Raw genomic sequence first — 16743 nt, 5'->3', positions numbered from 1 at the left:
TGTGGTACTTAACAGCATTGTTAATTATAAACTAAAACTTAAAAAGTGTGTTCTAGAAAACTGTTCCATTGATCACATCACTTGGGGAATATGCAGACTTATGGTATTCTTATTCATATGAATAGGATGTGGCTTAAATTTGAAAACTTCAAATGATACATGCTGTCATAGCATCAGTACTGCAGTTGTGTGCACTTCTACTGTCTTCCTACAGTAAACAATGAAAGGTATTATTACTCTTGCTGTATTGCTCACAAGAACCCCTTGATAACATGTTTCTTTTGCAGCTGCTCTTTCTACTGTACTAGCATGTTAGTAAAGTCATGGATCACTGACTTTATTTCTGTTACAAGAGTTAAGAGCAATCATTCCAATAAAGACTAAAAGCTGTAAATAATTTGTCTACATAAAGACTATGTCCAATGAAATTTCAGAGAAATGATTCTTGCAAAAGTTCCACTAAAAGGGTATCGGCATAATTATCACAGGAAGTCCCTCAAACAAAACACTCGTATTAATGGTACAGTTCTCATAAAAAATGCTCACTTATTATATAAATTATCTGATGAAAAAAATTGATGTATTGCTCCCTAAAGCTATTACTTTACTCATCCCCTAACAATAGGCTTTAAAGCTTCCCTTATTTACTGAAAAATGAAGTAACTACAGACATGGCAACTGCTTGTATTCATCAGCTAGTGTACACAGAACACAGGAATAAAGTTAATATGGATCAGACTCTGCTCAGTCCCACAGTCTGTAGTGCCTTGTTTGAACTTCATTTAGAATATTCCCACAATTTACACTGGTCTTAATTAATCCCATAGCTTTCCGAGACGGTAATTCGAAAGTCTGTTGCATTTGGTCATCCTCCTTCCTGTGTGAAAACTGAATACAGTAAGAAAGTTGGCTTTTGTGGGACGTTTTAAAGTGATATATAGATAATTCTCATTGATTAGAAAGCCAGTTCAGACTGGATATGAAAAATTTCCATCCTGTTTCTTCACTTGTACAAGTCCTTATGAGAATATTTTTAATGAAAATATTGAGTTTTAATAAAATGACAGATGTACCTTTACTGCTGCAATGTACAATAGCCACTCCTGTGAACACGCTGTGCTCTTTCCCACTCAACCTGTCAGGGGAAAAAAAAAGAGCATTAAGCAACAGTTTTATGAAATCACTCATGCACAAAAATGTTCTACATATAATTGTTATTACAGCCTGAGAAACCGACCATTATATTAAGATATCACTTGATGGCTCTGACATGTATCCTAAATAAATATATTGAAATTAAAAAAGTGAAAAGACATTGGCAAAACAACAAAAAAAAAATTATCAAGAGATTCAGTCATTTCAAGTCTCCAAAATCACACTTGTACTGATGTCCACAATTTGGAAAAGCAGTCTATGGTATCAGCTTATCAGTACATAGGGAGAAGTGACTACCTCACATGCATAAGGAAAAGGCACCTTCACTGAAGGCTGGCAATGAATAGCCAGGTGATACAACTTAGATAAACAAGCGACAGGCAACTAGCGCTTACGTGCTCGCTTCGTGCGGACTGGCCCCCAGGGATCCCAGGGCAGGCAGGGTAACGGTGCAGAGGAAGGCAGCACATTCACGCTTACCCCAGACACAGGTGCTCCCTCTTGCAGTGGCTCCAGAGCGCCACACTGTGGCCGATTAATTTTGAAGGCTTTAAATTTATTAATCTAATGTGTAAGCAATGGAAGTGTAATAAATAGCACGAGAACTTGAATCTTTGAAGAGACTAGTTAAGGAATAGTATCCTAGCGATTAGCCAGGCTATTATTTGATGTGATTAAAAGCATCCTGCACTCTTTCTATCACCCACAAGATTTGACATGATTAATTTTAAGATGAAACAGTAAGTAAAAATTTTAATCTAACATCTTGGATACATGCAAATATATATCTTGTCTGCATTTTTTCCTGTTCATATAGAACAAAATTAAGAGACATTAAAAAACTAAATTTAAGTGCATTTCATAGCCATGATTAAGACACTGACCTACTGAACTTAAAAAAAAGCCAAAACATTTGCATGTGTTAGTAGACTAAGCTCTGTAAAAAAAAAAAAAAAAGTACTATTTTTGAACTAACCAAACTTGGCAGGATTTTAAGCAAAACCAGTTGTGAAATCTTTTGCCAGATACACTCCTTTGGGACTCTCCTACTAATAACATACGCTGCTGCCACTTTTTTAAAGACTCCTACTTTTAAGTTAATAACATGCCACAAAGGATCACAAATTCAACCTAAGTTATCAATGAAAAAAATTAAATCTAAAATAGACTTACAGAGAAAACTCCAAAAAACTACCAAGCCACTTGTATTCTCTCTTTAGATGCCAGAGTTAGACTGTGAACTGGTGAAACAAGCAGCCCTCATAAGAGAAACATGATTAGTGAATTCATCACAGCTCATCCTTAAGAAAGAAGGTGACTAGAGTTATTTAGTTGTTTTTTAAAAGAAAAGAACCCTACAGAAACCAAAAGTGCTACAAGATATGTTAAGCTTGTAGGGATAAGGATCCTTTAGGAAAAAAGCAGAAGCCTCAAAACCCACCAGCCTACCATCCATGGAGAACACTGATGGAAGTACATTTTCTTCTTCCCCAGTCAAACTATAGAATTTAAAGCAATTGTCCATGAACACATATCACCATGTACTTTCTTGTAAATGCAATATTGTTCCATTAAACATCAAGCCTTAATCCACTTCTGGTAGTTCTGTCTGCCTTCCCATCATGATTTCTCTCTGTATCTCCCCTTCCTGTACCAGCTGAAGCAAACATAGTGTCTTGTGGTAAGTGACTTTCAAAACTAATCCCAAGTGAAAACAAAATGGCTCATTATGTCCCTGACCAGTTTCCTAACGTGAAAGGGCAAGATTAAGCAGCTGTAACATAAAAGCACATCTAACTTTTTCAGTGGCAGAACTGGCTTACACTGTTTAAAAATGATTGAAAAATTTGTGTCCACAGAGTTCTTCATATACATCAAGGAACCCGTACAGCTCCTTTTAAAACAGCTTAATATACACATTTGGATTCTTAAAGTACAGACCTTGACAGCATCCTATATGCATCTTGCTTATCAACTGGTTTCTCCAGGATCTGCTCATCCACAGTCTAGAACAGAAAGATAGAGACAGCATGCTGCTTTTTCTTACTTTTCAGAAACTGAGGTCAGAAGTGACGTTTAAACCATGATTTGGGCCAGGGCTTCCAATGTGAGTATACTGAGTAGAGCAAGATGCACAGATACTTTGGTAGAATAGGTAATTTAGCGTCAAGCACATAACGAGTGCAACAGTCTACCCACCCCCCCCAGGCACTGCAGCGCTCAAAAAAAAAAGGGGTAATTCAACTTCTTTCCTCCTTAACTGTTCACATCTGGAGATGACAGGTGCCCACTACAAGGCACAACACTGAACAGTTCACACGATCTGCACTTCTTGACACTCAACAGTTGCCTGAGAACAGAATTTCCATTACATACTAGAGGATCCAAGGCAATACTTACGCGATACTAGTGTCTCTGCAAAGACAGCAGCAAGGCTTCTAGCACTCAAGATACCAAAAATTGCCTTGTTGGGAAAAACCCCAAAAACCCACCCGCACAAAACCCAAAAGATACATCATACTGCAGGTATAACTTCTCAGTGAAGATAGTTTTCAAACTTTAACTTTAAAGATACAAACACTTGTCATAAGTGAAGACAATGCTAAACCACATGACACTTCTTACCACAATAGTGTCTGCTCCTATGACAACATCAGGTGTTCTCAGGTGTTTCTGCAAAGGCACAAAGAAAGAAGATATTTCTCAAAAGAGGTAGAAAGAGCAAAATCTTTTAAAACTTAAGGTAAGAAAACATGAGTAGGGCTCTACACTGACCTGAAAACAAGACACTTTCTCTTTTCGCACCGTTTACAAAATAGTAATGATTTATATCACCATGAAAGTGAGGAAAACAGGAGGCTTGAGCAGAGCATTCTCAGGTCACGATTTTACCCAAGCATGTTATTGATGAACAAATGCAGTCAGTAGAGAACTAATGGCATTCTCAAAGGTGAACCTGATCTTCAAGACGGCAGACTGAATTTGTTTAAAGGAAGTGCCCTGTGTATGGAAGCCAGGAGTACAGTGTTGAAGCTCTCTAGACTTATTTTTCTCAGGCAATTTTTACTGAAAAAAACCACTTTAGCTACACTTGCAAAAGGGAAAACATACAGCCTATTTTGGGGAACTGAGAGGTAGGGGGATATAAAGATTCTTTGTAGTCTTTTCTTGGCTTTAAACTGTAATCTGTTCTTATAGCTGAGTTTTGATTTGCTTGCATGTTTTGAGGTAGTTATTATCTAACACAGCAAGACAGGAAACTTGTCTGTAACTGTGATCATTAAAAACTTTGTAGGGAGGTGATTCTTCTATAGAAAGGCTGTTGATGTGCTTTAAATAGTAGACCTAATTAAAGCTATCATTAAGAAAATTCCCGTGTGAAGAAGCATTTTGAAATCCATTGAACTGGCATTATCACCAGCACAGTGTTTTGCAATGACAGCGTAATGTAAGTTAGTTAGCGAGGTTGGGTTTAAAATCTACTCTCCTAATGTCGCACGATTCTCTGAAAAGAAGTTGACGGAAACCTGTATAACGATTTACATTGGAGATAACGCAATATTTGCTTTGAAAAATGGTGACATCTGGCAACGTTGTTGGTTTAAAGTGTTCCACATTGCTTTTCAGCCATCAGTATAGGTTCAGCAAACATACTCCATTCTTACAGAGCTATATCATTAATAAATTATTATGGCACATTTGAGGGGATCTAATCAGCTAGACTTCTAAATAGGGTCTGGTAGAGAACAGCCTTATGTGCTGAAACACAGTGATCGCAGCTAAGGGCAGAAGTCAAATATGCCACTGATAGTATAAGTTTTGCCATTGGTTTTGGTAATATTTAGGACACAAAATGGATGCCTTGACTACAGAACCTGAAATTATATCAGCGTCTCCCTTCTTAAAATGAAGTTGACTGTTTCTTTGTCAATAATGCTTTAAAATAGAATGTTTCCTCTCTGTCTGCTTTCCTCAAGCACCTCTATACTCACATATTCGAAGCTATTGTCTTATCACAACTGTTCAACTACTGTTCAAGGAACGCTATAGCAAAGCACTGGATTCACATCAGTGTGTTTTTCCATAGAATCTGCCTCCACAATTGGTTTGTTCCAGGTATTTGGAACAAACAACTGCCCAGCCACACACCTGACTGTTGGAAGGAATGACCAAGTATATATCCCAAGCAAGAGTGGGTGTGCTGTTGACAAGAGATGCAAGCCATTTCTGTTTGTGGAAAGCCCAAACTGCAGGCATGAGACCCTTCTTTTGATTAATTTCAAGAAGCTATCTTTCCAAGTGACAGAAAAACATCTGTTTCCCTTCAGCGGGGAAAACACACTCAGAGACCACCTAAGCAGCAAATTAAGCCAGGGTGACACGCACCACTTTTAAAAACAAAAATCTCATTGCCGAAATAGCTGATAACTTACTACGTGCATTCTGTTTGCTACTTCAAGAGCCTTCTGTTTTGCTGTTTCCACAGCATACTCATAAGGGGCTCCAAAAGATGACTTTTCAAGCGTCTCCTTAAACCAGGATGGAACCACCTCAAACCGCAGGCCCTGTAATGAAGAAGAGCAAAGAAAAGTCAATCTAATCTTGCTAGTAAAAGTTGTTCCCAAGACATATTAAGCAAATGATAAATCTGATTTTTGTCTCTTTCCACTTTAATACCCTCCTAAACATACAGAGGAAAAAACAGTGCTTTGTTACAGTGTTTGGTGTACACATACCATTTGCAAACAGTCCAAAACAAAAAAACCCAAAATCAGACAAAACTTTTAAACTTGTGTGCTTACTTGATTTTAAACTTATTATTTATTAGAATTTAATCACATTAGTAATTTCACCATTCGTCTATAAAAATCTAATAGTATAAAACTTAAGCACTTCATAAACAGACTGTTCTACTACTGGATTGTTTTCAAGTCAATTCATCCATAGCATTTGCGCATCAGTAGTACACATTCTGACAGAAGCTTTACCACCAACGCTTTATGTGTTATTACACATGTGATAAACAGAAAACAAAAGCCAGTTTCTGTATGGTTTTGCCAAAACCCCTATTCTTCCTACTTCTTGCCTCCTGGTTATACCTGTAAATTCACTACACTCAGCAGGCACATTATGTTTCTAGTAACTTAGTGCACGCTTGAATCTTGGTGCTTCTCCAGATCTCTGTATTTTAGAAATAATGTACTTTTTCCCATTTAAGCTCAGCTTCTCCCACAAAGAATACTATGAAAATCTAAATTAGAAGCATTTTAACACTGAAGTGCCATTCAAAGGCCTCCTGCAGCCTGCCCAGTGAGGTCCCCATGTTCCTCCACAGGGGCTTAGTGGTCTGAATGAAGGGTTACAGCTTCCTTTGTGCTCCACAAGTGCTTTACAGAAAGAAGAGACAGCTACCTTATTCCCCCTGCCCTCCAATACTAATCCCATGAAGTTTTCATACGTTTCAGAAGCCCAAGTCAAATTTTCAGAATTAGGTATTATGTACAGGGCACCAGAAGTATGTTTTTAATTACTTCAGCCCATTGCAAGACCTTCCAAACTTTTCTATTATATGCCAGAAGTAATTATGCAGGCATTTTTCAGTCTGAGCAAGTCTTTTTGTTTGATTACGCCACCTCCCTGTCAGCAGAATACTTTAATCCACTCTCATACTCATCTGATCACGCACGAAACTGACCCACACGTACTTGCATACAGAGAAAACGTGACCAAAACTAGGACTGAAAAAAAAAAATAAATGCGTAAGCTGGCATGCAGCTCGGGCAGCAGAAACGCCACAGCAGCCAGCCGGCCTCGCTGTTGGGACGCTCCGAACGCCCCCGGGCCCGCACGCCTCTGCCCAGGCTGCCAGGCGGGTGCGGGCAAGGCCGGCAGTTGCGCCGCCGCCGCCACCAACCACAATAAACCCGGCTGCCGCAGGAGGCACAGCTCAGGCCTGCGCCCGCCCTGGCCCACCAGCCCCCGGGGGCTGACGGGCGGGAGGGAGGCGGCTGCCCCGCAGGCCCGGTCCGGCGCACGCCGGACGGTTTCTGGCTGCGCCCGGCGCCTGCGCACCCCGCCGCGCAGCGGGCCCGAGGGGCAGCACGGCCGGCGTTCTCCCCTGCCCGGGGAGGCGAGGCGAGGCGAGCGGCCCGGCCGCACTCACCACGTTGGTGAGGATCTCCTGCCGGCGCGGCGAGGCGCTGGCTAGCACCACCCTCTTGCTGACCAGCTTCCCCAGCACCGGGTTCAACACCATGTCTGCCGCGCTGCCTCAGCCTCCCGCTCCGCTCAGATCGGGGCGGGGGATGGTGGCGGCGCCTTTATATGGCGCCGAGGCCGCAGGGCGGAGCCGGGCCGGGACCGTCCCTGCGAGCCGCGGAGGCCCCACGGGCGAATACGGGCAGCCCTTGGGGACGAGGAGGGGAAGGGGGCTGTCCGGCTGCCTGGGCTGCCAGTCCGCCCGTCCGCCCGTCAGTCCCCTGCGGTCCCGCCGACTGCGGCTGCGGCTTCCGGGCCCTGGCAGGAGGCGGCCTCCGCTGCTGAGGGTCCGGCGTGCGGCTGTAGGGGTATGGGTAACCCCGTGGGAAGTTGCAGCTTTACCAGTAATTCGCTGCACACCACCTAACGGCAGGCTTAAATGAAGAGGACTAGGCGTTACAGGCAGGTTTTGCATCATAGGAGCCATGTATAATAATAAGTGTTTGGCAAAGAGGTGATACCCGCCATGTTTTTGGTCAGAAGGAACTATTATCATCATCTGATTTGATGCAAATCTTAGATATCCCCTGTTTGGCCTTTTAAGTGAGTTTCTACTTGCTTGGATTTTTTCTAAAATTCAACGTAAAAACTCACTTATTCCTAATAACTTGCAAATAGTGCGATGCTGTGTGTTTTCTCAGTTGGCTAATAACAAAGTGAAATAATTATTCTAGCATTAAACAATACATCCAGTCATTAAAACAGTGGTTTGCATTGAGTAATCAGGTCTCTCAACATCCGTCCTGTGGACCGTACGTGTCACGGGCTGTGTTAGGGGTTGCTAAATGCGGTAGCGTGATGGAGGCGAGGCTGCCGCAGCTCCGTGCCCCAGCGCCCGGCCGCTGAGCGCGTCTCACCAGCAGACAGACGCGCACATGCTGCGCAGCACGCGTACCTGGATGTGCGGCAAGCCACAGAGAGCAACGCTGGCAGGCGCGCTCGGCACTGACACGGACACAAGCAGCACCAAAGGCCTCTTCCCGTTCCGCTTGCAGGCTGATCAGGATGAAGGTCTGTTGGTGGGGAAAAAAAAAAGTATATACACATACATACTTACCTATATACCGTGTGGACCCCTCATGTAGCAGACCTTAGACAAGGCTGCTGTGGCACCAGGAGGGGCTAGGGCAGGGGGCTGCTGGGGCTCCCCCCACCCTCGGCCTCCTGCTCCTGTCACAGTGCACAGGGATCAGCCCTTTTTCACCATAACCTCAGCCTAAGTATTTGAATTTAAATTTTGAAATTAGATTTTTTTTTTTTTTAATGGGTAGCAGTGACTTGAGAGGACATTTGAAAATTTATCTTTGAAGACATTTTTGTTCAAATAATAAAAAAAGGCTAAGAACCTAGGGAAATTGTACTGAATTGAAAATGGAAATAAAATGCTTCAATTAAATACAACAATGAATGTAAATAGTTGTCCTCAGCAAATCCGTAATACTGAAAATAGTTCTGGGATAGCTGGAGAGCCAACTAGAAAGAAAGGGCCTGTGTGCAACAGGGAGAGGAATACTCTGTGCTGGTCATAGAGCTGGTCAGAACAAAGTCACTGCTCTTTTTTCAGGGCTGTGAACTGTGACACTGCTCCTTGCAAACAAGGAGGTTTGAAAGATGCTACAGAAATGGAAACCAGAGTATCTTTCATATAATGTATCTTTCATATGATACTAATATAATTTTTGACTGAATAAAAAGACAAGGATCTCATCAAGAAACAAACGCACGTGTTTTCTGGCACACATAGGAGAAAGATGAGGAGTTATTCCTCTTGGAAAAAATATTACCTCCCTACCCCTAATGCCTGCAAGTTTAACGTAGTTGTAAATCCTAATATGCATATATCTTCAATATGACTGCAATACTAACCAAAGAAAAGGAAATTGCAATTGTATGGATGCTCCTAGGATTTGGGACCCACTTCTTATCCAGAGTCATCTTTCTATACTATGCCTTGCTTTGTGTAGGATATAAGCAAGCTTGATAAACTAAATTCAGACACTTCAGAGGAGTAAGACAATAATGCAAAGTTTTCCATCTCAAACCAACAGGTCTGATTTTCCCATTTTATTGTCTTCCAGTGTAGTTTTACTGGCATAGAAATGAAGCACTGAAGTTGTGACTTCAACCCGACACCTGTATATGTATAAAGAACAGACTTGACGAGAAAGAGCACCTTCTGTTCCTGCCAGCTTGTTTTGATAGACAATATCAGAACACAGATCGGTCTCTAGTCATCTGCAGAGCCTGTAGAGATGCATGCAGCGTAACTCAGCTTTCTTACATATGGCATCCCATTAACTCCAGAGTAAGATAAGCACAACTTACCTCCCTTGGCTGAATTCTGCTTGCATACTGCATTTCTGACTTACACAACAGACTTTTGGAAGGTTAAACAAATAAATAAATGAATTAGAATTTCTATAAAGTCTTTTCAGTGAAAGTTCAGACAATGTCCAAAAATAGAGATTGCTACAAGAGTTTTTTATGTGAAAAAAATGAGATGTGGCTTTTAGATTATTATTTTTAAGGAGAGGTAATTACTAAATTTGTTATTCTGATACACATACATGACAGAGAGTGATTTAGTTTATTTAAAAGGCAAAACCATGAAGCTGTTAAAATACGCATTTTTATTTACCTTTGTGTTAAGTTTTGCTGGTCTAAATGTGGATTCAAAGAACCCTATGTGAGCATGCTAAACAAAATCACAGAAGCTACCACAGTTGGGAGAGCTTTGACAAATAATCGTTATTAACTGTTCCATAGCAGCCTTGCAGGAGTCAGGCAGAACAAGTGTGAGGCTGCAGCGAGCTGACCGAGGTGAAGATCAATGACACCAGCAGTTATCAGAAAAGTTTCTGTCTTGGCTGACTATGCTAGTCAAAGATTAGCTTGTCCAAGGTTGGTTATGAAACTGTTGACTTTTTTCAACTATCCGAGGTATTTTGAACAAAAGCAAAGTAGCAGTTAGAGCTCTGAACTGCAGAGACCTTGCCTCGATATTTTTGTTCTGGACTTCTCTGCTTTTCTGCCTCCACGTTTATGCTGTGGCCATCACAGTAATACCTTCCAGCATGTAAAGAACACTGTGATAACCAAATTCTTGTGCCTACTTTTATGTATATCGCAATGAGTGTAGGTGTTCAGCCTGGGTGCGTTATTTGGCTGAGTCATCTGTGCAAGCATGAGATCAACTCGTTTGGGGAACAGAAGTTAGTGAATCCTAACGATGTTGCTAGGAAGGGAATGAACGTTTCACCTTTCACAAGGCAGCTTGGCTTTTCTAGAATAAACTCATTAATTCCAAGAGGTCAGACTTATGCTTTTCAAGGAACTTCTTTCTGCCATTGAAATCCTTGCCATAGTCCAATCTGTCCGCACAGTTCATGAAACAAATAATATCTCTTATTTGTATTACTATAGGGAAAAGAACATTAGTGGTTTAAAGATGGATTCTGTTTCACCAATTAATCATCAGGAACTCTCCTCTGTTTAAAAACATCATTGTATCATTTAACATTACCTGTGCTATGTTTTACTTTTATCTTTTTATGTACAACAGGTATTTAACTAGCAGTCCTCTGAGCAGTTACCCACCTGATATAACACTCTATCTTCTTGATCTGTTAAAATTGCTTTACCTGTTCAACTAGACTTGTGGGTTATGAAGAGGGTATTCTAGATTTTTTTAAAAATAAATTCAGATGCTTGCAAGATCTATAAAATGGAAGTACATGTTGGCTCTCAAATTATTTTGTCATTGCTTCTTGCGGAGTACTGCTGGAGTTTTACTGGAAAATCGTAAGACTTTCAAGAGCCATTTTCCAGATTTGTGGAGTGCTTTCAGAGTGGGTACCCTAGATTTCTTTCACTAGTCTTATTGTTTAGCTCTGTGTTCTCATAGTCCATTTTTTAAGAACCCCTATCAATTCAGTTTTCTTTAGCTCAGGTCTATGAGCTAATGCTCCTTCTTCTGTCCAGCTTGGAAGGCCTACAATAGCTCAGTCTGTCTACAGAATCACTTCCCATAATTTCCTTTCTATATCTGAAGTAGAGTGGTGTTACAAGCATATAGAGGCATTTTGGGAAAACCACAGGAAGTCAAATTAAGTGAGATTTTAAGTTAAATACATGGGCTGTGTAGTATGTAATGTCCCTGTAAATGTTTTTACATGTACTTGATTTGAAGATGTTTATCCCACATAGCTATCAAATGACATTATACTTTACCTGTGAGGAAACTTCACAAGTGCTGAGGGAGCACAGTATATCTAGTACCAGAGGAATATCAGCCTGTCTCTCAGGCAGCTCCTTGTCCATCTCTGGGGACAAGGGGAAGCAGCTACATCAAACATGGATGTAGCAGTTCCCAGGAGGAGAATGTGGCCATTCACAAAGCATCTTATAGCAAGACAAAAATTATTATCTAAGCCCCGGTGAAGCATCCTTGGCCAGCATATTTAAATATTGTTCCTGAGGGATATTAGTTGTTTAATGTAAATGAGTATGTTTCAATTAGACTAAATTACTTAGGACTATAATATGGCATGATTTGTGCTGTTTGCTTAGCTTTACTTAGCATGAGTAGCTAGCTTTGCTGAAGCCTTTAGGTCGCAATAGAGTTATTTTTTTTTTAGTAATTTTCCTAGTAGCTGGTACAGTGCTGTGTTTGGTCTTTCAGTATGGGAAAGTGTTTTGATATCACGCTGAGGTTTTGCTCGTGTTTTTCGCAAGTCTGGGACTCTTCAGTTCTCCCTGTTCTGCCAGCAAGAGCAGGTGCACAAGGAGTGCAGACCAGAAGATAAGGAGACTCCAACCCTCGGCTGAAACTGCAAATCCACAAGATAAAACCCTGCCTGCCTGGACACAGAAAAAGAATCCAATTAGATGTTAGAAGACCCCAGACCAAAAATCACCATTGGACTAAAAGATGCATGGACAGCGCGTGAAGGGTGTGTGAGGGACAGGTGTATGGGTCCCAAGGGTATAATTGCCCAGGGATTTCTTTGTTCAGGGTCCCTCTCTTTGGAGGCACCCAGCCCGGACTCTTCTTGCTGCTGTACCTTTCAATTAAACTAATTATTTTATAAAATCTGATGCTTGAGACTCTGTGGCGGGAAACTTAGGGTTGAGCCTGAAGAAGGAGGAAGTGCCCCCAAGAGTAAGCTTGTGTGTGTGCAACACCATGAATAATGTGTGAATGCTCCGGCAGCAGCAGCTCCTCCTTTAACAAGCGTAAAGAGTTTCCGTCCAAGAATAATTAAAGAAGGGATGTCAGGGATTCAGACTAACTGCTTCACTTTTGGCCTCTGCCACAGAGAAGGTATTGCAAGGTGGAGAAGCCTCGAGCCTTGAAAACAATCTCACTGTGAACACAACTACATCCCAGTGAGGGGAGCACAGAATGAGAGGGGTTTGTCCCTGTGTTGTCCAAGGGCACGGGCTGACAGGTCCACGGCAGCAACACGGGGTGGAAGAAAGAAAAGAAAGCTTCCTTCCTGATAGTTTCCCTCTTATATCAAATGCGTGCTATAGCCCCTTCTGGGATGAAATGGCATGCTGCAAGCACATCCCAATTTACGTGGTACAGAAGCAGCATCACAGTTACATACACTTCCAGCGCTGTCTTTGCCAGCTGCTGCCACAGCCCAGTGTCTGCGGCTGAAAGCAACTTCTGATCTGCCACTTGCTTTCCCTGTGCTGTGAGCTTGAGGCCAGCAGTTGGCCTCAGAGGAGAAGACAGTGTGTTTGTGTGTTTGAGGGGCAGTGGACTGTATCGAATCCCCGAGCCTCTCTTAGAGTCCCGTGGCTGGCTTGTGCTGCAGGGGTACTTCCACCTCTAATCTCAGCATCAACCCAGTCTTACTCAAGTTAACTCTTACATAATCTCTAGAGAAAAATAAATAGTATATCAGACTATAAAGACCACTGGGTTTGGATTATTTATATTTGAAAAACACATAAACAAGTTTATAAAGGATTTTTGGAAAAATGTGTGTGTGGACATAATGTATATAATTATATACATAACATGCACATGCTATACGTGTGTGTATTTATATAAAATGCATGTATACACATATAATGTAAGATACAAATTCATATTTGCCTAAGTATGAAAAGCAAGTCTTCCTTCTACTTGTACAGTACAGTGATTGCTGCAAAGACAGTGCTATAAAGTTAGGGACAATGAGATAAGATGAAGAGAAGGGGAAGGGGAAGGGGAAGGGGAAGGGGAAGGGGAAGGGGAAGGGGAGAGGAGAGGAGAGGAGAGGAGAGGAGAGGAGAGGAGAGGAGAGGAGAGGAGAGGAGAGGAGATGAGAGGAGAGGAGAGGAGAGGAAGAGAGAAGAGGAGAAGAGAAGAGAAGAAGAGAAGAGAAGAGAAGAGAAGAGAAGAGAAGAGAAGAGAAGAGAAGAGAAGAGAAGAGAAGAGAAGAGAAGAGAAGAGAAGAGAAGAGAAGAGAAGAGAAGAGAAGAGAAGAGAAGAGAAGAGAAGAGAAGAGAAGAGAAGAGAAGAGAGAAGAGAAGAGAAGAGAAGAGAAGAGAAGAGAAGAGAAGAGAAGAGAAGAGAAGAGAAGAGAAGGGAGGAGAGGAGAGGAGAGGAGAGGAGAGGAGAGGAGAGGAGAGGAGAGGAGAGGAGAAAAGAGAAGGTTTATTGGCTCAGCTGGAACCACAGCTCTTCCAGAAAATGACTTCCAAGGCTCCAAGGTCAAGAACGTTTGTGGAACTCTTAAGAATATGTTCGTTATTTAAATCTCCACAAGAGGGCAGTGCATCCCGTCATTTGCTCTCTTAACTTTGCAGTAGCTCTCTAGAGCTGTTAAAGGGTTAAAGACCATGCACCACAAACACTGGAAGTCCTAGTTTTAAGTGTAAAGATTACTTAATATAACTGGGTATGCATACATGTGTGTACATATAGGAACAATCGGAGCTAATGTCAATGCCCGTAGGTCTAGCTGTATCTTGAAAGAGATGTGTTGAGATTGGAGCTATAAAGGGACATCATAAACACATTAACAGGTGCTATGATATGTTTGTAATAGAGCTTAAGGCCCCTCCAGCAAATTTGCATGGTTGTAAGAACAGGAATAATTCCACCCTGTGACCCAAATAACTTTACTGAATATGGGACTAAATATTTAGTGTAACAATTGTCAGATTAAAGGCTTTATTTTTGTCTTCTATATTCTCAATCTGATCAGATTTATCAATTGAAGAACAGTTATTTGCTGTATTTGATCTTTTTTTTTTGTACTCCTTTAAAGGTTTAGTTTTAACAGCAGTATGTGGGAACACTTGCCTTGTTAAAGAAGCTCAAATATATTGACATTTTAGGTAAAAGTGTACAGAATGGTTTGCATTATTTATCAGAATGGGGTGAGATACTGATGCATTCTGCATATACTATGGAAGGCAAGGTGAAATAGGGAAAGGAAAAATGTCAGCCTGTGGACAATATTGAGGAACTGAGGAAGCAGAACCATCAGTGCTGAAACTTTTTGAAGGAGAAAAAAACATTGCACCTCCGTATAGAGTTTCTAATTGAGGTAGTGGTACAGTCTCTTTGTAGAGGTGAATTATGGGAAGAGGCTTCCAGTCATTTAACTTCTATATTTGCCTTTATTTTCTGAAGCCATATGGGTTTGGGGAGGTGAGAAAGACCTGCACCCTATTGAAGTGTTTGCTGAGGTCCACAGGAATATTATTTCCCAGGTCATGAGCCTACATGGCTTTCCATCAGATGAACAAACTGCTGTTACAAGCATGTACATGGCAAAATCCAAAGACGGCTGTCAAGAAGAAGGTGGTAACAGTCCTGGGATACCAACATTTCTTTTGTGGTGTGGGTCTGTCATAACATGGAAGTCCACCAACATCTGGATGTCTGAATGCAGCCAACGGCCAAAGCAGCTGTCATGTAGGTTTTGGAAACAGAGGAAACAGTCAACATGAATGCTGCCAAGCAATAAAATGCTTAGTGTCTACTTTTGATCAGATAAGTTGCACCTTTTGTGCCTGGCAAGCCCACATTTCTAGAGATCTGAGTGTCTCTGTGAGATGTTTGCTCTGTATCTAGGTAGTGGTTTATTTATCTGTTCATCACATTCCTTTCCTTACAGCAGAGATCTGGATATTTGCTGCTGCTTCCAGCTTTCACACTGAAAAGGCTCCAAGTTTCTAAAATGAAACTGGCTGTTTATGAAGAAAAATATTTACAGACATTCTCTAACTGCATTTGGTCTCTTGCTGAGACTAACTTTCTGGATCTTTTTCCAAACTCTCACTTACTGTATTTCTCCCCCCCCCCACTGCCACAGAGGTCACTTCTTCAGTCTCTTTCCGATCTCTCCTTTGAATCTGTTTATAACTCCCTTAAGTCTGTGGTCCTTTCTCCTTTGACAAGGCTGTTCAGGTATACAGCACAGGAGCCAAACCTTTGAGCTTCTTCAGATTTAAGGCACTCAACAAAACACTTCCCCATTTTTCTGGTACCTCACCGTATCCAACAACAGCATTTAAGGGTGTGGAAGATATTGAGGAAAGCTTCATAGGACAATTAGCCTTGGCAGCTCCCAGCAGGACAACATGCACACTTTACTTTCTGCATCTGAGTAATTGTGGCATGTCAGAGCCAGGTCATGTGGACAGTGGTGCAGAAACTGGGGAAAGAGGACCATCAGGTTCCCAGTGCTGAAAATTTCTGCAGAAGTAGAAGAAAAAGACTGACTGCAGGCCATCATCATGAGCCAAGATAAGTCAAGCAGGGGGCTGAAGTATTTATTTATGCTAAAAGCTAGAAAGGTATTCTGTCTGGCAGCTCTGACCTTCTTGTTTTGTAGTTGAAGAATTCTGTGAGTCTCCCTATTTGATAACATATTCCAGGTGTTATAGGAAAAATACTACAAGTCATAAGACTTGCAACCAAGTCATAAAAGACCAGTTCGGTAGGAGTTCAGACTTTTAGACAGGCAGGGTTTTTTTGCCAAATAAAAAAGCAAGCGTTAAAAAAACAAGCATTTCAACTAAGCATTATGCTCTATTCTATAATGCGCTCCATAATTAAACTTTATAAATTTGACAAGAGAACACTTACTTGCAAAAATTTAATCCAGAATGAAAGCAATCCAAATATGTCAAGATTAATAGTATGATTGAAATTTTGGTTGCAATAACTCCTTTTAAGACTATGAGCTGTGGCATAAATGAGGAAAGACAGTACAAGATTTATTCCAATAATGAGTTCCTCTTTTTTTCAGGATGGATTTAATTACAATTAAGTACAATAACCAAGGCTTATATCCTAATCATTCTTGTAAGTGTAATTTT

At 41.3% G+C, this 16743-nt stretch overlaps 1 protein-coding gene across 3 annotated transcripts in view; it reads right to left on the bottom strand.

Annotated features, from left to right (window-relative positions):
* Window positions 1–11800, bottom strand: part of ASMTL (acetylserotonin O-methyltransferase like) — a 33328-nt gene extending 21528 nt beyond the window's left edge. The window contains exons 1-5 of one of the 3 annotated variants that reach the window (XM_075736881.1): window positions 11644–11800; window positions 5589–5720; window positions 3781–3828; window positions 3097–3161; window positions 1074–1135 (exon numbers count right to left, since the gene is read on the bottom strand). In XM_075736881.1, the coding sequence (XP_075592996.1) occupies window positions 1074–1135; window positions 3097–3161; window positions 3781–3828; window positions 5589–5720; window positions 11644–11733 (397 nt within the window). In that variant the 5' untranslated portion in view covers window positions 11734–11800. Of the gene's footprint in view, window positions 1–1073; window positions 1136–3096; window positions 3162–3780; window positions 3829–5588; window positions 5721–7318; window positions 7530–11643 lie in introns of those variants that run through there. The other 2 variants (XM_075736872.1, XM_075736866.1) reach the window with 2 other exon arrangements.
* Window positions 11801–16743: the final 4943 nt, after the last annotated feature.

Source organism: Balearica regulorum, chromosome 1, assembly GCF_011004875.1.
Source record: "Balearica regulorum gibbericeps isolate bBalReg1 chromosome 1, bBalReg1.pri, whole genome shotgun sequence".
Classification (NCBI taxonomy): Eukaryota; Metazoa; Chordata; class Aves; order Gruiformes; family Gruidae; genus Balearica; species Balearica regulorum.
The sequence above is the reverse complement of the archived record's forward strand: the minus strand, read 5'-3'. Positions and strand labels throughout refer to the sequence as shown.